Here is a 23,428-nt window from a genome sequence, read left to right as displayed (position 1 = left end):
CTATATATTTTGTCACCTGATATTACAGCCTAGTACTGTATTAGGAAGGAGGAGTGAGTAGATAACTGACAGCTTGGCAGATAAAAGCATTATAAAGTGTGACTGTATTTAAAAACTTAAGGCTTATTGGTTATATATCACACCTCAAATCTGTACTTTTCTGAAGCTGTCCTCCTGGTTACAATAATGTAATGTGAATACAAGGTGCTGTAGGATATGGTGGGCAGTAAGTGTGCCACATGCTGAGTCTGTTAAGAATGAGTTAACACAATCAGCTGTTCCTTAAAAAACATTCTGCTCTTAGAAGGTACCTTTTTCAGAGGGGTGAAAAACGCTTTGACTGCAGATAAGTACCAAGTGCAGAAGGACTCTAGAATCTAGTATTGTCCACCAGGTATAACTTGGCTTTAGAAACTATTTTGCTGTCCTGAATCCCCCTAATGTTTCACTTAAGTTTTAACTTAAGCGATAGACTTCGTTTTCTAATCTAAATTGTTAAATGATGTTGTGAATTACAAAAAAAAAGAAAAGGAGTGGAGGGAAAGCAAAGAGAAAGTAAACGCAAGAGTGCTGCGTTCTGGTACTTGCTCAGAGTTTGTTTCTGCTGGTGAATGGCATTTTCAAGAGGAAGAAATTGCCTAAACATAAGAGGATGCTTTTTGTTAGTTATACCTAACTGTCTGTCTTGCTTGTTTTTTCCTGCAGAAATTCTATGAAGAAAAAGGTGGTGATTTCCCTGATCCTCTCAGACCTTGTCACTCTGGATTAGGCTGTGTGGAACTGATTGCTTCTGTCAAAAAGTGACCCTCTTCTCTAAAGAGCACATATGCAGCCTATTGCAGTGTATAGCACCTAAGGCTATAACCATAGTATTTGAGATTCCTGGTGCCAATAATGGTTGAAAAGCTATGCTTTGTTTTACTAGGGCATGGAATTGTACTATTACCAGATTCCTAGACCTCATTAACAGCGGGGCTCTCTTTGAATTTAAAGCATATCTGGTCAGTTATTATTGTTGTTAGAAGATACTACATGTTACCATGTTTACTTTTTTTTCCTCTTCTTCCTTCTTCGCATCCCCTTTCTTGACTAGAAAAGCTTATGAAGCAAAAACATCAGATACTTGTGACATGAGCTGTGACGCATAGCATAGCTGTCAATCACTGAAGGGATTGCACATTTTAGAGTAGAGTGGGAGAGCTAATACTGTGGTTTGTAATTGCAGTAGGTGATAAAGAAAATACTGATACATATAATAGCCAAGCAGAGAATTGCTTGTTACTGTAGATAGCCAGACAGAGGTGGGTGCTTCCCATCTGAGAATGTGATTAATGGTTTTCTATGTCTCTTCTATGTAACTGTACATAGAGTAAGTTTGGTGGCTCTAACATAATGAAGAAATGAAGGGGAACTTTCAAAATAAATTATGCTGTTTAAATTTTATCTTCTATGATACCTTGAGATTGAAAGGAACAATCTGCCTGGCTGAGGAAACTCCTTCATGTCTCTCACTCTGACAGCTTAGGTCAGAACTCGCTACAGCTGCATTACCCATTCTCAAACCAGTCTTCTCCCTTTCATTTTTTTTCATATTTTTCCTTCTCCCTCCCTCAGTTTTGTATTGTGTTTTAAAAAAAAAAAAAAAAAAAGACATAAATATCCTACTGGCTTAAAGATCAGAAGCAGCTTTTAGGACTCCATGGCACCTGCCTTTGTGGTATTGAATTGCTTAGTCAGTAGAGGCTTTGACAACTAATCAAGGACTAAGGAGAGAAGTGATTTTTCCACCACCCTTCAAATGCCAGAATCCTCCTTAACCAGTCATTTTTCAGCTGTTACTGATGGAAATCTTCAGCTTAACTTTACTCCAAATAGGGGAGAAATTACATAATTTCTAGGCGTTCTTGAACATTTCACTTCATTCTGAGCTGTTGTGTCTTTGCAGCATATCGAGCTCATGCAGATTTGAAGTGCTGTTTTCTACTGACGGTCCCCTACCCAGAGCTTCTAGATTACCGTGTTTCAATTTAAAAAATTGACACGTGTTACAGAATGTAAAAATAACCCACTCCAGACCACGCGGTTGTGTTGTGAGGCATGTGAATTTCTTGGGTGCTCCAACTATCCTAAAAGTTTTGTGATATCTCACTACAGCCTCATTCAGATATTTTTCTTCTCCTTCTCCTGCACGTAGGAAGCTGTTAATGCAGTTAGAGCCAAACAGCTGTCATGTATGGCTATTATGCCTTGGTATAGTGTAGTTGGTATCATGTCATTTTTCTTTTTCTTTTTCTTTTTCTTTTTCTTTTTTTTTTTTTTAGTTTTACATAACAACGAATAGTCTGTAAATGGTTTTTCAGTTACTCTAGTCTGTTTCCTGTGTGTTTTTTCCCCTAATTCGTGTGCTTAGTTGAGCCGTGTAGAGTTCTTGTTTGTTTTAATGGTTTTTCCTGTTTGTCAGTCTGTCATAATGTTCATTTTCTCTTTCTGTCTCTCTCTTTCTCTCTCTCATTGAGAGGCATTGAATTACGTTTTCAGTAGTAAGGCTTCTTGCCGATATGAAGGGAACTTTTCAGAAAGAGACCTGCTCTGGGTCATTTAATTTTGAATACAGTTTTCAATCGTTCAAGTTTTGGATGGTTTATATCTAATGTGTGTTTCATTTTTTTGGAAAGCTATATTTTGTATTTAGGAAATGGTATACTATTTTGCTATTTGTACTGAGTGAGTACATTGGCATAAATATAAAAATTTATATATATACATATATATAAAATATTCTTTTTGCCACACATTTTTGTGGTAAATTTGTGAGTTTGTCTGATGTTCTACCACAACGTGGCGTCTGATAACAGTGGGGGTGGGGTGGGGTTTGTTATGTCTTTATTGAGTATTTAAGTACTTTTTGCAACATAAATAACTTGTTCATCTCTCGCCATTCCATCAGGCAATTTATTGTTCCAACTGGCTATGGGAAGCTTCACTGTGTGTTTTGATGTGTCTGTCACTCAGCAATATGATCTAGTAAGGAAACCCGTAGGCATTTAGGCATATATAAAGTGATGGGTTTCATTCAGAATGAGCCATTCAGCTTTTATCCACTATCATTGTCTATTTAATATTTTATTATTAGCGCCTTTATGTTTTAACTCTTAATTTATAATTATGCTAAAATGTTTGAAATTTTAATCATGATTTAAAAAAAAAAAAAAAAAGAAAGAATTCCCTGCTTCATGATGTCCAGAGTTGCTTTATAACTCTGAACCATACTTTTTCTTCCTGTGATTTTTTTTTTTGTTTCCTGCTCAGAAAAAAAATAACAAGATCCTGTTATGGTTCATGACCTGAAAAGAGCAATCTTGCAGCATTGGCTAAATGCTGTATGAGGATCTGTAGAAGACTGGGAATTTTGAATTGAAACAACTTCCGGATGGCTGTGGAAGTCAATAGCCAGTTATTCCAAAAGGAACTGGTGACTCTTGCAAGTTCACGGTCCCAGGACAAGCCATTGGGTTTTAGCTTGGGCCTTCATACACAGAAGTAATAGGAATGATAAATTCACTTGTATGCTGCTTCACGTTGTTCTTTTGTTCTGAAGGGATGTATCCTTATTTTGAAATGCTATTGGTCAGTGCCAAGTCACCAGGGACCAATTCTCCATTCAATAAGATGGGTGTCCAACAGAGAACTTTTTGCCAAGACTGCTACAGCTCCAGGGTGAGGGTATGTTTGAATTATGTGCATATTCTAGGTTGCTTATAACAAGGGCTGTGCTATCACATTTTCACTTTTGGATAACACCTTTCTTTCTTGTGTTAAATTTATCTTGTCCATTTTAGGTCAATGTCTAAATGTACGACACTTTGAACATGTGATTTGGTTACAAAAAGTATTTGTCTTATGAATGAAGAGATTGCTCAGTGGTTGATTAGTGCTTGAACTGCTGCTTGCAAACAGCTGTTACAGGGGCTAACGAGAGAGGTTTGAGAGCCAGTGAAGAGCTTAAAGACAACTTGCAGGATTTCATGGCAGAAAGACCCAAGAACAGCACGAGCCACGTCTGTATTTTATCAGTCTTGTGTGTTTACTTGTGTGATTTAAGCAGTTGATAGCTGGAGCTTATCCTGCATTTTGTTTTGTATCCCCTTATTTGCTCCACTGCATGTGCTCTCTGGCACACCTATTAGACTGTGACCAGACAGACTGCTTGCCTGCAGGTTTGAGAGGTAGTGGTATCATGTGTAGTCCGTTTTGGTTGTGAAGGTTAGAAAATATTGAGGGGTGAGTCTCTCTAAAGTTCCTGCTACTGTTATAAAGGAGAGCCGAGTAAATCCACAAAGCAACAATTAACTGTAGACAATATTACTAGATGAAAAATTAAAAACTGTAAAACTGCACTGCTAGGATGGATTTTTTTGTATATTGTCTTTCTCTGCTGCATGAGCTCTTTGTTAAAAGAATCGTTAATCTAAACATCCATGTTTATTGTAGGTTGTAGTCTCCAGCTGTACATGCCTCCAAAGCCCCTCCTATCCACTGCCTGGAGAGCATCTGTGGTACATGGTGGAGTACAGTACAGCAATTTGCTAGCACAGATTAAAATCTCGGGAGACTTACCTGCTAACCAGCAGTCATGTCTTCTGCATACACTCCCTTGTCTGCTTATATATTTTTTAAAGAAATAATGGTTCATATGAATAATATATAATATTCAAAATTATTAGCTAACCATCTCCCCTGGCAAGAAGTTGTTACTGCTGCTTTAACTAGCAAGTTCACTTTCTGTCATTCATTGCTTCCTCGCTGTCTGCTCTTTCAGCAGTTACTCAAGCCAAATGCTTTGCTGTTACTTTAGCAGAAAAACAGTTCTGTAATAGTTTCAGCCTTGCCGTTTCGAAGTAGAAGTTTAATCACTAAGCATTTTATTGTAATTATTTTTAATTACTGACAGGGCGGTTACTTTATTTTTAAATTGAAATAAAACAGGAACTGTTAAGTATTTGTAACTTTGGCAGTGTTTTCAATGATAGTACGGAGAGCCTGGGCAGCTCTATCAATGGACATTCCCCTAACTTAGAAAAGTTGAGCGTTTTAAAGCTTCTGTTGTGATTCTGATTTGGGATATAATTACCAAAAAGAAATTGCAATTTTCTTGTTCTGACAAGACCTTCCACTCGCATACGGTCTTTCCAGAGTCTTCAGAAAGAATACCAAACGGGTCAGGAGCTTGCATTCCTTTTAGAACGTGATTTAAAGCACTATTTGAGTAGCAGCAAAGGTTTATTTTAAAAGAAAATGAAACAAGTTTTTATTGGAATAAAAAGCTACAAATAATTGCCTCCACGTGTGTATATGTATGTGTGTGCATGAATGCACATGCACATTCATTAATAGTAAAGAAATGTACTATCCAATTTTGGATCTCACGTATCTGTATGACAAATTATTGAGCTACCTATTCAGGGTAATTACAGGAGAGGAGTATGAAGAGTTATTGACATTTATCTGAGTGGTAGAAGCAAGAACTAAAGGGGATGAATTGCTTAGAGTGCTCTGACCTATGAGTTGTAGGTGGGAAGTGAGAAGAGGGGAACTATTAATTGATCACTGGTGACTTCTCCTTTAGTGCAAAATTTATTTTCAAGGAATTAGGTGCTTTCTTGTTTTCTGGAGGGAACGGTGGCAGCTCCATTATTTGAAAAGCTAAAGGGAAACTAGTACAGAGATGCTTTGTATGTTTGGTTTTTGTCTTTTTAATTTGGAGTAGTCTTTTGGGATAGATTGTGAGAGCTTCATGTTCAGACCAACTATGCCAGTTGTATATGCAAATAGTCACCTGGGTGTACAAGTAAAGGTATATTTCTCTGTGCACGCTTGCCAGTTAAGAAGCACGCATAGAGGATCTCTATTTGAAATGCGATATGCACTATTTGGATACAAGGAAAAATGCAGCAGCGGATAAACTTGTGTAAAAATGTACACATAAAGTTCTCCAGTTCAGTACTGGGTTCTGAGGGGTTATGTAGGAGAGGCTTTCCCTTTCGTATACTCTGTATAGGTATGTAAATATGCAATGCCTGTATATTCCAGGCTTGTATGTATGTATATAGGAGAATCATATATGTATTACATATATAAATAATTAGAATAAACACGCATAGAATACTGCTATATTTACATTTTTATAAACCTAAAATAATAAATTTCCTTAGTTGGAGGTTATTTACCAAGGTTTTTGTAGTAGCTGATTAATAGCTATAGCAACACCTGTAAGTACTGTACATGTGGCGCTATTGGTAGTGTTGTTCCAGAAACTCGCTCTGCTTGTTAGCTCTTCACTAAAATCCAAGAGGTTAAAGTGAAGTGACTTTTTGAAACAGCTGTATACATTTTTGTATTTTTATATATTTTTATTAATCATTGCATATACGATGTTAACAAAACAGTAGAACAACCTCGGATAAGAGTCTGATGTTGCCCACTGGATGGGCTCAGGAAATACAACAGCAGCACCTGCTTTCTCCATCCATGCACTTCTCTGCCCCTTTTCCTCAGCTGACTTGCCCAGACTCTGTTTTCAGGACCTTTTCTGTTCTTAGTCCCTTAGCAGCTAGTACAGACTACGCAATAGTGGTGCTTTGTGTTGCTCGGTAGGAGCTGAACTGATGCAAGCAGTTCTCTCCCGGTGGGGTTGTTAATCATCCTTGCAGAGCAAAGGATACTGGCTGCTGCTCAGCTGAGCTGCATTTGAACCAAGAAGATGAAGCTCCTGAGGTCATTCCTTTTCCGTTTGTTCCGATTCTTGCATATAAAGTGATACATCTTTAAAACATCATTAAAATTTTTTTTACTGACTTTTTATTGAAGCAATCAATAGCTAGGAAGCTTTCTCCTTGGACCTTTTCCAGGTATGAGGACCATTGCCCTGACTTGTACCAATTTCATATAGAAAGAAATTAAAAGTGTAAGAAATTAAACTTTTTAAAAGAAATCCAGATCTTAAAAGCAATAGCTTGTATTTTGCCCAGCAAGGCTTTTCTTGCCAAACCAGATGTATTCCACTGCAATTTCAAAATAGGTTAATCAACAGGCATTGTTATCTTGGTGCAGGCTTTATCGATGCATCTCTCCCAAACCAAAAGCAAATGTCCTTATTTCTTCCTTTTCAGCCATCAGTTTGTAGGCCTGATCTCCGTCACTTCCAGAGATAGAAATCGTCCGTAGTTTTTGCTATTACAGTTTTATAAAATTGCCTCCTAACATTCAAGTGCAATTGGACAAGGGTGAGGAATCTGCTGATCTCCCTGTTTGCTGTGCAGTTCTTGCTGATCTTCTCTTTGCGAGTACTTGGTTCAGACGCAAACTCTGATACCCAGCCACAACTCATTGTAAAGTATCCCCATTGTACACATTTGGTATTGTTTTCAGTTTAGCAAAAGATCCCGTGTTTGGGCAATGTAAATTGCCTTAACTTCATTTTTTTACTCCCTGGAACTACCCCTTTGTAAATCAGATGAAGATCTGGCCCAGCCTGTCCACGGCCCATGGGTCCCCATGCAGGAGTAAGCTGGTATTCTGAAGTACAGCGTGGCTATCAGGCGGAAGTCTCGGTTGTTCAGACTGTAGCATTTCTAGATATTTTGGGACTGGAAACTAGCCCCAATATCCTACTTAAAAGACCACAGTATAACTGAAGCTTTTTTATTCTGGATGCTATTTGAAACGAGGTGGCTTGAAAGTTTTACGGTTGAGCTTGCTGTTATTAATGGGTAAGCTCCAAAACAACTTCAGATCAGAGCTTTCTACCTCTGTTAATATCTGCATCTTTCTTGAGTGGTTTACCTGCCTTTCTGCCATGTTTTTCTAGAGTGCACTGATCAACCACTGAGCTGCCTTTTCCATCGTCCAGCAATGTGAAAGTAGCACCAGATATTCCTTTGTGCATTTCTGTGTATATGGCTTTCGTAGTTGGGATTTTCAAAGCACTGATAGCCGGTGTTTTCAGTTTGTTCTACGAGGGGATATTTCATTTGCATCTATGTTTTTAGCTATCCTGTGATAACTTGTTGAATATTAAAAAAATTAAAATAAAATATTTTGCTTCTATTGGAACATTTGTATACTCGCAACTATATTTCTGTAAACAGCTGCAGTCAATAAAACAATGAAAGTTTTCATTTTGCAGTGTAAACTCTTGTTATGTTTCTTCAAGGGCATCTCCTCTCTCTGACTAAACTGAAGTGTTGGATAAATCCATCTGGCAAACAGATGGCTCTAAGGTCAGGAAATACTGGGAAGCCAGAAACCCACACTGATCTGTGGCTTTGGTACATCCCGTTGCAGTTCTTACATAAGAAAAGGCACTGTCATGCATGCATTTTTTCAAAGCTGTAACGTTTCTTTTTGACTTTGTGGCCTTCTCTTCGCTCCAAAGTAACCTACCGAGTTTACTTTCCAGACCCTGGCTTTCAAATTACAAAGCACGGAAGGAAATTGTTTTCACAGTCTGCTTGAACCAGGATTCTGCCTCTGAGGAATCTGTACTAGGGGAGGAGACGAACGTCGTCTCCCCGCAGGGCAGTCGGGGGATTATTCTGCCTGGCAGATGTGACCCCAGAATATTAAGCTCGGACGACTGGCGTGACTGTTTCTGTAGCAGAGGAAAAGACAAGACTGTGCCCAAGGCTGCAGTGCTGTGCATTTTGGCACAATCCCACTTGTGTTTGCATCTTCGGCATGTTTATGCGAACCTGCAAAAATGAACTGCAGTTGCTGAGGCTCAGGCCCGTGTTCCCCTTGGCTGACCTTGCACAGGGATGGTAACCTGGAAATGGCAATGCCAGGTTTTGTAAGGTCCTTCACTATTTTCACCAGTGATCTACAAATCTAGAAAAATAATGGCTGGATAAAATTTGGCAGAGGTCTCAGCACGTGCACAGCGTAGTCTGGGCCATACAGCGAAATCAGTAAAAAACACTCAAGGGCAGATTTTCAGTTGCAACAAGGAATGCATGCTGCCCGAGGCAGTAAGCACCTAAAAACAAACTGGACATGAGTTCCTATTCGCGGGGCTTGATGAAATGGGCCTTTGCACTTGGACGTGCAACAACAAGTTTCACTGCTTTATGGTAAAGCATTGATGTGGTAAATTTTGGGACACCGTGTCCAGTTGTGCTGTCGCATTTTTCTAAGGGGCTGTTTTGAAAAATTACATTTGGGGGAGAAAACACTGAAATTATCCCAAGAGCCGGACAAAATGCTTGATTATGAAAGATCTGAGGAGATTTAAGGAGATTAGTCTGTTTAGCTTATCAACTGCTACTTATCTGTTTAACTGCAGCATATAAGTACTTTCACAGGGAGAAAATAGCAGTTACTGAAGGACTCTAAGCTGGTAGAGAACATACAAGGAATCCAGCAGATGAGAGCTGAAGGCAGACGAATTCAGGCTGAAGACAGACAGAAGTCTGTTTTGAGAGCCTGGTTTGTGCGTGTTGTCCAGGGAGGAGGAGGTGGGTGGTTTGGGTTTTGCGTGTTTTTTTTGCTGTTTTTTAATGATACATACAGATAAAGTAAGGTTCACGGTGTTTAACCATTGCCATGGACCTGCTGAACTTCTGAAAGCCCTTGCCTTCAGCCTGCCTCCTGGCATTAAAAAAGTGCCCGTGTGCAGGCAGGCTGAGCGCGCGGCCCTCAGCCGCGGGGCGCTGCCGGGGGGCGCAGGCAGGGCTGCTTCGCTTGGCCACCTTCTGCCGTCACCTGGGACAATCGGGCTTCTTGGGTCATTTCACACAATTTTGGAACCAACTTTATTTATTTATCTATTTTTGTGGCTGCTGCCCAGCTCCTTACCACACTAACTCCTTTGGCTCTTGGTAACGTCCGTTTAGCTGTGAAAGCTCCCAGTCGAGTCCTCCAGCTGATGGAACTGTTTTTGTTCAAGTTGCTGCTGTGGTGTGTGGTTTTTTTTTTGTTTTGTTTGTTTTTTTTTGGTCTGTGCCTTTGCATATGCTTTTGCCATGAAGGTACAATTTGATTTCTGATCTAATCAGGAGTTGTCCAAAAGGAGTAAAAAGACTTACTCCCTTACCTTCCTGAAGGAAAAAGGAAAGTCTCTATATTGCCTACAGTGATACTGCCCATCCCTCTTCCCCGCAGTCTGGGGCTTCCAGGCATCTGTAGCAACCCAGGTTTTTATTATGCACCCAGCAGTATGGGCACTTCCATTCGCTAAAGAAACGCGCTCTCACACTGTAATTATCAAGCTGGTGCTGCACCGTGTCCTTGTGGTGGTGTGTGTACGCTCACCTGCAACGCGGGAGAAGCACGGTGCTTCGAGCGCGCAGCGTTTCGCCTTCAGCCGCGTGGGTTCCCTCCTGCTGCAGAGCAGAGGCGCAGCTGCCCGTGCGCAGCCTCCTGCAAGCTGTAGCCAGACCAAAAACCGGAAGGAGAGCACTAGAGGGAGCCTGTTCTGCTGTGAGGGGGGCAAAGAAACTGCCCCAAGACCTCCTCGCCAAGGAATCCGATGTGGCCTGTAAATTCCAGATAATGCAAACTTTTACTCAAGCCACGGTACGGTAGCTGGTCGAGTACTGCGGGGGGGGGCACACAGGCAGATACGATTTTATCCGGCAGTCCTGTCAAGAGGTAGCAGGACCAGGTGCAAAGACCAGCTTTCCAGGAAACCACATCCATCAGAAAGCAGTTCCATTTTTAGCATCTCACTCTGACTGCAACCAAAATTAGCTGTTTCATTATTTTGCCTCAGATGAACAACACATTACTACCACGCTGCCCTTGGGCCTGTGTCACCCCTGTTTCAGCTCTTTCCTAACGTTTTTCGAGCTTTGTTTATGCGGTGTTACCTTCTTGGTGAACTCGTCGTTTTTTGCGCCCAGATCCCACAGCCTGAGGGTGTCGACAGGCTCCGGCCGGGCTGCTGCAGCCCCACGGCAAAGGCCAGCAAACACACTGCCTGCTCTAGGGCACTGTGGAGTTCCTCCCTCTGCAGCTCACTGTTGCAAACCCTGACGTAGGGTCCTGTTAATACTATTTTTTTTTTAAACATCTTACTGTCTTTGAAAAGCTGCTGCTCTTGCTGCATGTTTGGTGGATAACCAAGTGCAGGCCAGCTTATTAAACTGGTACATATGTCATTGCATGACCTGTTCAGCGGTTGGACAGCTGCTCACAGGGGAGCAAAATAGGTTTTCCTGGCAAGCACTAAGCTTTCAGCATGTCACTTGAAAAAAAAAAAAACAGAATTTACTGGAGCTCAAGATGCAGCTCTAGTTCCCAGCTTCTAATCTGCAGGTACAAAAACCAGCAGGTGAGGCTTATTGTCCACAATACGCAGCTGTCAGATGGTGCAGCATCAGGAGGAGCCGGTGCGGGAGCAGGGCCTGAAACGTTCGCTCTTGGACATGGAGTGTTAATGGCACAGCAGCCCGAGCCGGCTGAGGCCAGGTGCTTTCTGTCCCTTTGGGAAGCATGCTGTTCCCCGAAGGTCTCCCTAGCCCTCATGAGCATTTAGCTAATGACAAAGTGTTTAGCTGACGACCATGCAAGGCAGCTGGCCCCAGCGCAATCGCTGGCTTCTGCTTGTTGCGCAGAGCAAGGCAGCGGTGTCTCCAGGAGTTTGGGAAAGCAGCTTTAGCAAACCTGCCTTCGTCCAGCACAGCACCACCACCACATCCTCCGCTCTTGTGGCTTATTAGTTGTGTTCGCTGCTTCCCCTCAGCTGGGTGTAGACACTGTTGCTGGAGGGCAGCAGTCTCTGGGAAACAGGGAAATCTTTCAGGCCTGGCAACAGCCCTCCAGGCACCAGTGGGGCTGAGCACTGCTCCTCCCTCACCGGGGCCGTGGCACCTGCTTCGCTCCCACCCGCCCCGCAACCAACCACGACAGACCTGTCCCCTTCAGCGTGCAGCAGGACTGAGCCACGACGACTCTGCTGTTTGTTTTTATTAGAGGCAGGCGACGCTGCCCTTTGCTGCAGTGTCTTGGGAGACAAGCCGGAACGCTAAGGCCGTGCCCTGCAGGCTAACACCCCCGTCGCAGCACGCTGGGTCTGGCGGACAGCTCAGGTGCGAGGCCTTGTGAAACGCGACTATTGTTGTCCCCAGTCACTGGCTGCTCTTCACACATCCACAGAAACTTAAAAGGAAAGGCCCAGCCCCTTGTCCTGGGCAGCTGCCTTTAGAACAGTTCGAGGAAATGTCTCATCCTCCCAGAGCTTCAGGCACGGGACAGTAATGTGCGTAACAACCTGGGCGACGGCCCTTCCCTCACAGTGCAGGTGGGAGAAGGCCTTGGCCTGCCATTCATCTCCTTTTTACAAACTTCTTTGTCACAGCATTGGGGTTCAGGCGCCTCCTGCCAGCACCGAGGGCAGCGTCTCGGATTTGCAGATTGGCTGCACGGCTGTAGATGTCGTTTTCTGCAAAGGGAGACACCCCTGCAATGTAGTCGGGGTCAAAGACGTTGGTCTTTTGCCTAGCTTTCCGGGACAGCCGCTGCTGTGGGAAGGGCTGGTCTTCTACCAAGTGAGGGTTGTTCGCGTGCTTCCCACCCTGCGGAGCCGGCAGCGGATACTGCGAAGAGAGCAGAAGTTGTTACACTCACTTCAGGGACAACTCTCCCTCAGAGGGGCTTCAACATTCGACAAGTGGCCTAGCCTCAAGCAAAGAACTTGGTGAAAGAAGCCTGAAAGCCTCTGGGTTATGCGGAAGGTCTAGAGGACGACTGCAGCTCTGCCTTGACTCTCGCCCATCAGTGGGTCCCACCCGCTCACCGGCAGCGGCAAGGAAAGCCCTTGTTCCAGCAGCAGCCGGCTGGCGCGTCGCGCACGGCTACTCACCCTGAGCCCTCGTGGGTTCAGCACCTTGGGGTTGCGGGAGAAATGCATGTGGAGGCTCCCGTCGTCACTCACGCTCACTGCGACCTTCTTCAGAGTCTTGTTACCACAGTGAGGACAGAAAACCTTGGTCATGTCGGAAGTTGTCCTGCAGGACAGTGACAGAGGTATTCCACAGCCCAGGGAGCAGTAAACCCAGGCTTAGCCCACACGAGCAGGTTCATCCAGCCACGTGAGCCAGGTCAAAGCCCTGAGCCACTTTAAAAGGCCAGAGGAGCCCTGAAGGGCTCCTGCTAGGGAGGAGCAGCACTTCTCTGCGCACACAGCACTTACTTGAAGCAGCCGTGGCAGCGGAGGATGTGGCTCCTGGCCTGGCGGATCAGCATGCCATTCACTGCCAGCACGTGGAGCCCCATCTGCAGCAGCACGTTCTGCAATGAGGAGGGAGAAACAGGGCACCATGAGGTGGGACTGCCAAACTGTTTAGCCCAGGGCTGACTGTCCAGGTGGCAAGAGGCCACCAGAAGCAAAGCAAACAGGCTCTGCAGAGGCTTCTGCTGTAGACAAAACCAGCTGTTTTTAACAAAAAGAGAGCTGTCACGAAGCTGCTCTCATCCTGTTCCAGGGATTCAGCAGTGCACTCCTCTGTGGCAAGTGTCAGCGTGCTGCTTTAGCCAGCCCAGGGGTGTGAGCAATCCAGGAATCTGCTCCTCAGGCCACCGGTGCCAGCCCCCTTCAACCACCCATCTCAGCAGGGGAGGTGCAGCACCAACAGGGCATCGGCCGAGCTCGAGGCTGCAGCCTGCCCCTGCACGGCAGCCACCAGCACCCACCTGCATGGCGAAGTCAGTGGTGACGCAGCCGACCTGCACGCCAGCGGGAGTGGTGTCACAGTGCCCCGTGTCCTGCTGAACCTGCTTAATGTTGCTGGGCGTTATCCAGCCTTCGTCGTCGCTCTCTTCCTCGTCTTCCTCTTCCTCAGCGCTGTCCCCGTTCTCTGGACTCTGGTGCTCCTCAGCCGCCTCTGGGCTAACGGAGACGGCGTGAGCGTTCTGGGGGGGCAGAGACAACTCAGCCAAGGCCCACAGCGCGCCCCCAGCACCAGCCTGCTTGAGGAGAGCTGTCTGGCAGAGGATTTGGGAAAAGCCAGCTGGAAAAGGGGAGAGAAAGCACAGAGAGGGGCACGGACGCTCCGAGTCTCACCAGCAGCTCCTGCAAGTCCTCCTCGATGCTGGGCAGGGGGTTTCTCCAGAAGAGGAAGGAGCTGAACTCGGGGCTCTCAGCCGTGCTCCTTTCGGGGCTGGGCAGACGCTGGCCTTTTCTCAGGTGCTTGTGCTGCAGCGCAACACAGGACAGGGTGTCCCTCGCCTGCAGCCTGCCCAGGGACTCTGCAGGGCTTCGTCCCTGTCCCCTGGAGGGTCCCGGCCCCTGCCCGCACCTCGGAGGGCTGCATCCCTCTCCCCAGCCCTCACCCCAGAGGAACGTGTCCCCTGCCCGTACCTCGAAGGACTACATCCCTGTCCCCAGCCCTCACCCCAGAGGGTCGTGTCGCCATCCCTTACCTTGGAGGGCAGGTGGAAGCCAGCGAGGTGCAGGGGGGCCTCGGGGTGCTGCGGGGTCGAGCTGAGCTGCACCTGGGGAGGGAGCGTGGCGGGTTGGCAGGGCTAGAGCTTGCCACGGCAGCGGGGCCCAGCCCCACAGGCAGCCCTGTGTCTGTCCCTACCTTGTCCTCGGGCTCCCGCCGGAGCCGGTCAGAGCCGACGATCTCCGCCTCCAGCTGGTAGGTGAGGGCGAGCACTTGGAGGTCAGTGGCCGAGAGGCTTGGGTAGTCGCCGGTCTTCTTGGCGAAGTCGGTCACTGCGGAGAGACGGCCGGGGTGGCGGCGGGGGCCGGGCCGGGCCAGGGGGGGACCGGGTCAGGTCAGAACCAGGCTGGGGCAGTGGGAGGAGGTAGGGACTGGGACCAGGTTGGGAGACTGGTCAGGGAGGGGTGGGAGACACTGGGATCCAGGCTGGGGGTGGGGGGGAGGCAAATCAGGGCTGAGACACTGGGGCCAGGGCTGGGGGGTGGTGGGGGGGAACGAGAAACAAAGGGACCGCAGACGGGGAAGGGGGGGGCGACACCAGGGCCGGGGCTCACCGAGCCGCACGTAGTCGGGCCGCGGGCGGCGGAAGTGCAGCTCGTAGGGCAGCGCGGCCAGGCGCCGCCGCGTCGGCTTGTCGCGGATCTCAGCCACCACCTCGGGCACGGTGTACACGCTCTGCGCCATCTCCTGCCGGCGCAGCGCCGTCAGTCCCGCTCCGCCCCGCTCCCCCCGGCCCGGCCCGGCCCCGCCGCCCGCCCCGCTCCCCCCGGCCCGGCCCGGCCCCGCCCGGCCCCGCCGCCCGCCCCGCTCCCCCCGGCCCGGCCCGGCCCGGCCCCGCCGCCCGCCCCGCTCCCCCCGGCCCGGCCCGGCCCGGCCCCGCCGCCCGCCCCGCTCCCCCCGGCCCGGCCCGGCCCCGCCGCCCGCCCCGCTCCCCCCGGCCCGGCCCGGCCCCGCCGCCCGCCCCGCTCCCCCCGGCCCGGCCCGGCCCGGCCCGGCCCCGCCGCCCGCCCCGCTCCCCCCGGCCCGGCCCGGCCCCGCCCGGCCCCGCCGCCCGCCCCGCTCCCCCCGGCCCGGCCCGGCCCCGCCGCCCGCTCCCCGCGGCCCGACCCCGCCGCCCGCCCGGCCCCGCCGCCCCGCTCCCCCCGGCCCGGCCCGGCCCCGCCGCCCGCCCCGCTCCCCCCGGCCCGGCCCGGCCCCGCCGCCCGCCCCGCTCCCCCCGGCCCGGCCCGGCCCGGCCCCGCCGCCCCGCTCCCCCCGGCCCGGCCCGGCCCCGCCGCCCGCCCCGCTCCCCCCAGCCCGGCCCGGCCCCGCCGCCCGCCCCGCTCCCCCCGGCCCGGCCCGGCCCGGCCCCGCCGCCCCGCTCCCCCCGGCCCGGCCCGGCCCCGCCGCCCGCCCCGCTCCCCCCGGCCCGGCCCCGCCGCCCGCCCGGTACCTGCAGCGGCGCCGCGCGCAGAAAGGCGCCGGCGTCGGCCACGACGTGCGCCACGCGCGCCATGACAGCCGCCGCCGCCGCTACTGACCCCTACGGCGCCCCGTACCGCGCCGCGTCGCGCCGCCCCCTGGGAGCTGTAGTCCGCGCGGGGCACGCCGGGAGCCGCCGGCCCGCGTGACCCTCTTCCGGGCCGCGCGGGTCAGGTGACGAGCGCGGGTCACATGACGGCGGTGCCTAGAGCCGGAAGTGGGAGCGCAGCGGCCGCCGGTAACGGGGGTGGCGGGACGGCACCGCGGGCGGAGGGGGGGGGGAAAGACGCGTCCGCCCGGCGCTGCCGCCGCGCAGCTCGGCCCGGCGCTGCCCGCGGCGCTCCGCCGAGCGTGGCTCGGCTCGGGGCGGCCCGCTCCGGTGCTCTCCCGGCCCGGTGCCCCGGTGCCGCGGCCGCTGGCGGGCAGGGCCGCGCGCTGCGCTGCGCCCCGGGCCGCGGGGAGGGGCCCGGCCGCGCGTCCGGCCTCCCCGGGGGGCCGGTCGGGGCTCACCGGCGGGGCCCCGGTGCCCGCGGAGGCGGCTGAGGGTGCCGGTACCGGTACCGGAGCCGGTGCCGCCCCGCGGTGCAGCGGGGCCAGCGGTGTCCGGGGGAAGCGCGCGGGGAAAAGCTCCCGACGTGCTTCAGGGAGGGCGCGAGAGGAGACGGGGGGCGCCGGGGCCGAGCGGAGGGGAGCTGGACGCGGAAGGGAGACGGGAGCGAGGGGCGGTGCACGAGCCGGGAAGGAGAAAGTGGGGGAAAGAGTCGAGATTAAAACAAAAAAAAAAAAAAAAGGGGGGGGGAGAGAAAGGGAAAAAGAAGAAGGAGGCATAGCCCAAACGGGCGGCGGGTTTGTCGTCGCCATATGTGGGCGATGGCCTGGGGGCTCCGGCCGTCGGCCCTGCGCGCTCCGGCGTGGCGACAGCACCGGCTGGCGAGGGGCGATCCCTGCGCGGGAGGTGAAACTGCAAGCGGTTAACGCTGCCAGATTGCCCTCCTGAACTCTGGCGGAGTTCAGCTCGGGGCGAGCTGGCGCCGGGACGGGCTGGCGTGGGGTGGGGGGGGGGGGAGAGCAGAAACAGGGCCTGTGTTTATGGGGGGAGGAATGGGGATCCAGATTCCTGCTAGAGGGGAATGAGCCCTGGGTAATAGTAACTTTGAGGGCCAGACCGCTAATATTAATGTAAGAAATGCCCTACAGGGCAGGCTCGCAGGTCCCTCTAGCCCCGTATCTGGTTGCAGGCGGTGGCTGTTTGGGAAGGGCACATGAGTCTGGCTGGTTTTTGTGGTCCTTGCGAACGGCACTAATGAAATAAGCTGGTAATGCAGAGGTGGGGACTCGCAGCAAACACGAGGAATAACGATATCCTAAGGGAAGGACAGGGTGATCTGTGGGCAGAGTAATTGGAGTAGGAATAACTGTAATAATAGCAAATGCAATTAGCTTCATAAAAAGACCTCCTTCCACAAGTAAATTCTTATCCGTTGGGAGTGAGGGGGAAGGGACAGGCATGCATTAGCAAGCCTTGACCCACCAATCTGACAGAGCCAAGAAAGCGGCAAGTCTGATATCAGAGCTTTCCCAGGCAGAAACGGGGACTGTGCAAGGCCCTGGCGAGGCCTCAGCTGGCGTACGGTGTGCCGTTCTGGTTTGCCGTGCTCAGGAAGGCGATTTCCTGCTGGGGTGGCACACAGAAGGGGATGGAGAGTGACGACTCGGTTCTACTACAAAAGGAGGTTTAAAAGGGACTGGTCAGGCTTTGAGGTGGAGCCTGCTAAGGTAGAGCAAGGGCCTGGGTTTGGTGGCCTGGCCGACTCCGCTAGCCCCAAGGGGTTGTGGGTTGTGCTGTGGTGGTTTCTCCAGCAGGAAGGCAACGCTTGGAGAGCCTTTGCAACGTGGAGGGGGCGATGGCTGGGCGCGGAGTGGACGGGGAAGGAAAGACTCCTGTGCAGCAGAGAAGCTGGCAGAGAGCTGGAAGTGGAAATGTGCTGTCTTTCCCCTTTTTGTACTTTTTCCTGAGGGCTCGTGATCATCAGGGTGGAGGTAGGATGGAGAGGCTGGCGGGGACTCGAATCCAGAGCTGGTCAGGAGGCGTGCTTTCGGCTTCGCAGGGTTGGGAGGGCGATCGGGTTTGACTCAGTCTGAGCTCTCACTGCTGCCCCAGGCAACAGAATTGAGACTCTTGTGTTCACATCTGCCCGGGGAATAACCAGCGAGCGCCTCCATCCGTCCTGTTGTGTCGGGTGTTTATGTGGGCAGGCCCCTGTGGTCTGTGACCTTGGAATTTACTGCAGGCGCCGCTTCTCTGCCACAGGATTGTGTTAGTCTGGATTCAGCAGGTCCCCTCTAGCTCTTCTGCCTGTGAAGTGCGTAAAGGATGACTGCTGTCTGCAGGCTCAGGAAGATGGTGGGAATCAATAGCCTACTCTCTTGGGCCCAAACCAAACAACTCGTGCTTGTGCATGCTGCATGACTGTACTTCTGCTTTGTTGTCGGTTGTTTCGGCAGAGGCGCAGCCACGTGTTCTGCTGCGTCCCTGGCCATCCCAAGTCCCCTTCCTGCCCAGCCACGCGCTGCCCGCTCCCAGCCCCGGGCAGGCGTCTCAGAGGCGAGGTGCGCAGGTGGTGCAGGGGCAGGGTGAAGCGCTGCGGCTGCAGTGACAGTCATTGTGCCCGAGAAAGTGAGGAAGTGGTGAGTGCTTGAGAAGCTGGAGGCCCCAGTTTCCTGTGCTGCAGCGTGATCCTTTGCAGCAGTTGAGAGCAGCTGTGGTTCCCATCGCTTAGCTGCTGCGCTGCAGGGTTTTAGGTTTTTTTTTTCTGTGAAATTTTGCCACCAGGAAATGACCTGGCCTGTCCTCAAGGGATGTGGCTACTTTCCCATAGTGTGACCGGAGCTTCCTCTCTTCTACCGCAGTGTTCCTGACTTGTTCCTTCCAAAGGATGCATTGGCTGAGGCCGCGCAGACTGCTTGTGGACCCGTATTGTTACTCAGCAGCACGGGGTGGACGTCATATCTTCCTAGTGCTTTGGAGACTGCTCTGTCTTCGTGCTGGTCGTGATCAGCAATGACCTTTGGATCGTGGGGAGCTAGAGCTGCTCCAATGCAGTGCCCAGAGAGCACCTGTGGGGTGCTGTCCCCAAGGGCTCCCCCTGGCTGGCCCGGCTCTCTTGAGGCCTCGTGGGTGCTGTTGAGAGAGGGGTTTCTCTCTGCAGGGCACAGCTTTACTTCCATCTGTGGTACACAGTTAACGTTTAACAGGAGCGAGAGGCAACGTGTGTTTATTAGCTATTTGCATGTGTGCCAAGGGTGTCCCAGGCGGTCTGCGAGGCCTTCTGAGCTGGAGTCGGTGTGGCGCTGACGTGGCAGCAAAGCCTTTGGATGCGCCCGGGAGGAACTGGCCCCCTCCCGCTGCCCTGTGAGCAACAGGCAGCACCGAGGGCATCTGCAAACCTTCTCAGTGCGGCACCTCCCAGCATGGGCCGCCGCTGTTCATCGCTGAACCCCGTGCCGTCTGTGTCGCTCATCCTAATACGTGGGCCACAGCGAGGCCCGGAGCAGCCCTGACCCTGGGGCCCCACGCAGCCTCGACTTCCTCCCTTCGATGGCGGAGGTGCTGAGGTGTCTCATGTCTCTCTGCTTTCCAGCCCGTCGGTGATGCCATGGCCTCTGCGAGTTCCAGCAGGGCCAGGGCAGGGCTGCCCTGCGAGAAGTCCCAGCTCTCCGTGAAAGGTGGGTCCTGCTGCATCGCTGGAGGTGGGGCCGGGAGCCCAGCGTCCGGGAATGTGGATTTTCGAGTGCATCTGGTCCTGGATTCCTCCGTGCTGGCCTCGGCAGCCAGCAGCTCCTGAAGGGAGGAGATGTTCCCGGGCCTGTGCTCTCCCTGGGTGTGGGAGACCTTCCTGGGGAGGGACTGGGTGCTGGGGAAAGCCAGCACCACCTCTGCAGTCGGATGCTCCATCCTGATGGAGAAATAGTGAGCTTCCTGGGGTCCGAGGAACCGGCAGCCCTTATCAGCACGTGGATCACAGCCCTGGGCACGTGGCAGCTGGGGCAGGGTCTCCGACCTTGGAAGAGGTTTATCTAGGGAAATGGCATTCCAGCTGCCCATCCTGGCCTCATGCTGAGGGTAGTGCCGGAGCCACCGAGGGTGACAGAGGAAGGACACCGTGATCTTGGCCTTCTTCCACGTGGAAGCTCCAGAGCCCTCTCTGGGTGTCCCTGGCGCTGGAAGCCGTTGAGAAGCAGAGTGGCTGTCTGCTGAGCAACACCTCCTCCTCTTTACTTTGCTGGCTGTTGGGCTGTTGCTCTGTAGCTCTGCTGGGGCCATGTTTGTGCTCCCATGGCCACGAGATGGCTCCAGAAGGCCAGAGCTGCGTCCCCAGCTCTGCCTTGCACAGTCCTTCTCTGCTGGAGTGTTGCCTTGCCCTTCGGGAGCACATTGCGTCCCTCCTGGGAGACTTGGAGGCTCACCTGAGTGGGCGCCTCTCTCCTAGTTGCTGTGGAGAACCCCCGTTCTCCCCGGCGCGTTCGTGGGAGGCGTGGGGCCAGAGGAAGGCAGCGTGCAGGAGTCGGTGCCTGGGAGCACCTGGATCCAGCCACTGCTGCCATCGGGAGAATTGCTTCCTGCTCCCCCTTTTCCAAAAGCAGGTTGACTCCTTGCTGCTGTGGTGCCCCGTGGCCCCCCACGCTGGCAGGCGTGGGGCAGGGGTGTGTGGCCCTGCCCTGGGACAGGGACAGAGGCTCCCCTGCCGCCGCCTGACCCCGTGCCTGTCCCCTCTGCCCAGTTGTGTCTGTGAAGCCCAAGGCACACAGCCGCCAGCCGCGGATGAACTGCTATGTGGAGGTGGTGGGTGATGGACTTCCCAGTGAGACCAAGAAGACAGGGAAGCAGATCGGGAGCTCTGAGGTGCTGTGGAACGAGATCCTCGTCTTGTAAGTGCCCGTGACCCCCAGACGCGGGGCTGGCAGCAGCGTGCCTGAGCTGGCCCTGGTGCGGCTCGTTGGGGGGGACCAGACAGCGGCCGTTGGGTGGGGATGCTCAGATGTGAGAGAGATTTGCCTCCAGACAGACACCGTGAGGGACAGGCAGGCTAGCGAGGTGGTGGGAGGGCACTCTCCCTTCACCCTGTGGCGTTGCCCTGGTCCCTCTGCTCCCTGCTCCTTGCAGGCCTGGTGCTGCCCGTTCCCCGAGAGTGGAGAACGGCCGAGGCCGCGCTGACCGCCCCCTTTGCGCTCTCTCTGCAGGAATGTCACGGCTCAGAGTCACCTGGACCTGAAGGTGTGGAGCTGCCATACCCTGAGGAACGAGCTGCTGGGCAGGGCCTCCGTCAGCCTCTGGAACCTGCTGAAGAACGGCGGGAAACGTATGTACGAGCCCTCGCCGTGGCTCCCTCTTGGCCTCTGCCCCGTGTCCCGTCCCCTGCGCAGAGGGCAGAGAGGCGGCTCTCCGGGCTAGGGTCACCGCTGCTCACGGGGGCTGGCAGAACGCTTGGGTGAGGTGCCAGCTTGGTGGGGCGCTGCTGGCCCGTGGTGGGCTGCCCTGGGCACGCTGCACCCCTGTCCTCCGCGGTGGTCCTGCAGGATTTCCTTCCCCAAAAGGTGTGTGGCGGAGAAAGGAGTAACTGGCTGGAGCAGTTCCCTGCTCAGTCCCTGGCCCCGGGAGAGAACAAGGCAACATTGTGCGAGCTGGGCCAGCCTGTCAGGCGTGGGGGGCTGCAGCGTGACGGAAGCCATACCTTAATTAGCCAGGGTGCCACAGCCTGCACGGAAACACAAACCCCTCAGCTATTTGCTGCCATTTGTGGTCATCAGAGTGTGGCCCGTGGCGGCAGCTACTACATAAAGGCCTCCATTCAGGGCTCGGGCCGCGCACGTGGCTGCGCAGGGCAGGAAAAAGCTTGTTCTCTCTTTTCCAAGCAAAGCTCAGCCACTCGCAAAAGACAGACCTGGTATTGAGAGGGGAGAGGGGCCTCCTGTGCACCGGAGGGATACGGGGCTGGTTCAGACTCTCCCCTGTGCCAGGGGATGGGGTGAGTTGCTTCCCCTGGCACTGCCAGCTACAGGCTGTGAAACCGCGGTGGTGTCCCCGGTGTGCCCCTGGGATGGGCAGGTTGCCTTCCCTGGGGCCCTGCGCGTCCTTGGGGCAGACGGCAAGCTATCCTCGATGCCGCGGGCTTCTTGGGACCAGCGTGGTTACGGGCTCCTCGCCTAAGAGCTGCCCCTCAGCAGACTGGCTTGTGCGGGGAGCTCTCGCTGCTCTCGCATCGCAGAGTCCACGAGGACGCGGACGTCCGCCTCTGGGTAGGTAGGGGGTGGGCTGCCTGCCACTTGGGCTCTCTCTGAGGAAGGCGGCTTGCAGCGTTATCCCCCGAGCGTGCGGAGCTGAGGCCGCCTGTCCTGGCAGGTCCTGCTCCGGTCAGCCTCGGGGCGCTCTGCCCCTTCTCCCCGAGCCATGCACAAGTGCCGTGCTCGCGTTGCCGGTGCTGCCGCCTGCTCCCGCCCTACCTGCCCGCTCCCGGCAGCAAGGGCACAATTGGCTCTTTCATTAGCAGGCGTCCCGGGGGGCCATGTGGAAAATGAATGGAAAAGGCAACTGGCTGTTCTAGCTTGTCCGTTAACATGCACCAGAAAAAACGTGTCAGATTTTTCCTTGACACTGTGGGCTGGGAGGGGAGGATTCTTAAAGCTGCAGAGCCCTGCGCAGCTGGGAAGGTGCTGCTGCGAGGCGGGAGCAGCTCGTGCTCCTGAGCTGTCGTGTCTTTGGCGAGCCGCGCGCTCTTACTCGCCGTCTCGTCTCGCCTGGGATCCTCTCCCTCCTCTTCTCTGAGATGCTGACTTGCTGCTCTTGGCCTTCGTGGCTTTGTTCCAGCCTCAGCTCTGTGTTCGTCCCCTGGGGCAGGGATTGTTGCAGTTCCTCCGAAGCTCTGTGGGAGCTGAGAGCCTGCATCTCCAAGGGGGCTTGGAGACCTCTCCCTGGAAGGGGTCCTCCATGCATCCTGCCTGCTGTGCCTCTGGCTCCAGCGTCCTGTCACGCCTGTTGAGAGATGGCGAGCTCAGAGGCCGTTCCTTCGGCACACCACCTCTACCCCATGCCCATTCCCCTGGGCTTGCTGGAAGTGGCCAGGTCACACAAATCCGCGAAGCAGATTTGGGATTTCAAGCTGCCTCTCGAGGGAGGGTGGGGATACCTGCCAGTGGGTCTGAGACTCCCACAGACCACAGTTACTCTAGTTCCTAGGCTGAGATGAAGGAGGCTGTTCTGGAACCTTGTGGGGGAAGTGGCCAGCTGTGTGTCCCCCTCTTTTCCCCCCGTGACTCCCTGCAGGAGGACCCGTGTGCGCTCAGCCCCCCTGGGCTTTTCAGCCGTTCCAGAGCTGGACAGGTAGTGTTGTAATCCAGCCCAGTGACCCTCTGCCTGGGAGAAGGTGCTCAAAGGAGCGTGCTCTCCGCCACTTGTGGAGACCCTGGCAGTGAGCATCTCCCTCCTGGGAAGTGCTTAGCAGGAGCACTTCTCCCCCAAGGACTGTTCT

The 23,428-nt window shown here is 53.1% G+C and overlaps 3 protein-coding genes across 11 annotated transcripts in view; 2 read left to right on the top strand and 1 right to left on the bottom strand.

Moving 5' to 3' along the window:
* NFAT5 (nuclear factor of activated T cells 5) overlaps positions 1–8,177 on the top strand; it is an 82,906-nt gene extending 74,729 nt beyond the window's left edge. For all 4 annotated transcript variants that reach the window (XM_068955812.1, XM_009686993.2, XM_068955813.1 and 1 more), the window contains exon 14: positions 706–8,177. The gene's annotated coding sequence lies outside the window, so the exon portion shown is untranslated. The remainder of the gene's footprint in view (positions 1–705) is intronic.
* NOB1 (NIN1 (RPN12) binding protein 1 homolog) lies at positions 1,635–16,069 on the bottom strand. Of its 2 annotated transcripts, XR_011143235.1 has the most exons (10): positions 15,874–16,021; positions 14,996–15,128; positions 14,580–14,713; positions 14,419–14,490; positions 14,060–14,191; positions 13,690–13,908; positions 13,190–13,287; positions 12,860–13,004; positions 10,866–12,593; positions 1,635–10,532 (listed from the first exon to the last, which is right to left on the bottom strand). XR_011143235.1 is itself a non-coding variant. In XM_068955818.1 (9 exons), exons 1-9 carry the CDS (start codon positions 15,934–15,936, stop codon positions 12,324–12,326), a joined length of 1,266 nt encoding a protein of 421 aa, XP_068811919.1. In that variant the 5' UTR covers positions 15,937–16,069; the 3' UTR covers positions 1,635–12,323. The 2 variants fall into 2 exon arrangements, 1 of the variants encoding a protein (XP_068811919.1); XM_068955818.1 differs by having other exon boundaries at positions 1,635–12,593; positions 15,874–16,069.
* The window catches only part of WWP2 (WW domain containing E3 ubiquitin protein ligase 2), a 51,677-nt gene continuing 44,300 nt past the window's right edge, over positions 16,052–23,428 (top strand). For 4 of the 5 annotated variants that reach the window (XR_011143234.1, XR_011143233.1, XM_068955817.1 and 1 more), the window contains exons 1-4: positions 16,052–16,140; positions 19,544–19,628; positions 20,684–20,831; positions 21,144–21,262. Coding sequence is in view for 3 of the 5 variants with exons in the window: in XM_068955817.1 (XP_068811918.1) it covers positions 19,559–19,628; positions 20,684–20,831; positions 21,144–21,262 (337 nt within the window). In the remaining 2 variants the exon portion in view is untranslated. Of the gene's footprint in view, positions 16,141–16,710; positions 16,858–19,543; positions 19,629–20,683; positions 20,832–21,143; positions 21,263–23,428 lie in introns of those variants that run through there. The other variant, XM_068955816.1, reaches the window with a different exon arrangement.

This window comes from Struthio camelus, chromosome 10 (genome assembly GCF_040807025.1).
Source record: "Struthio camelus isolate bStrCam1 chromosome 10, bStrCam1.hap1, whole genome shotgun sequence".
Lineage (NCBI taxonomy): Eukaryota > Metazoa > Chordata > Aves > Struthioniformes > Struthionidae > Struthio > Struthio camelus.
Note: the sequence above shows the minus strand (reverse complement) of the source record. Positions and strands in the feature narration are given on the sequence as shown.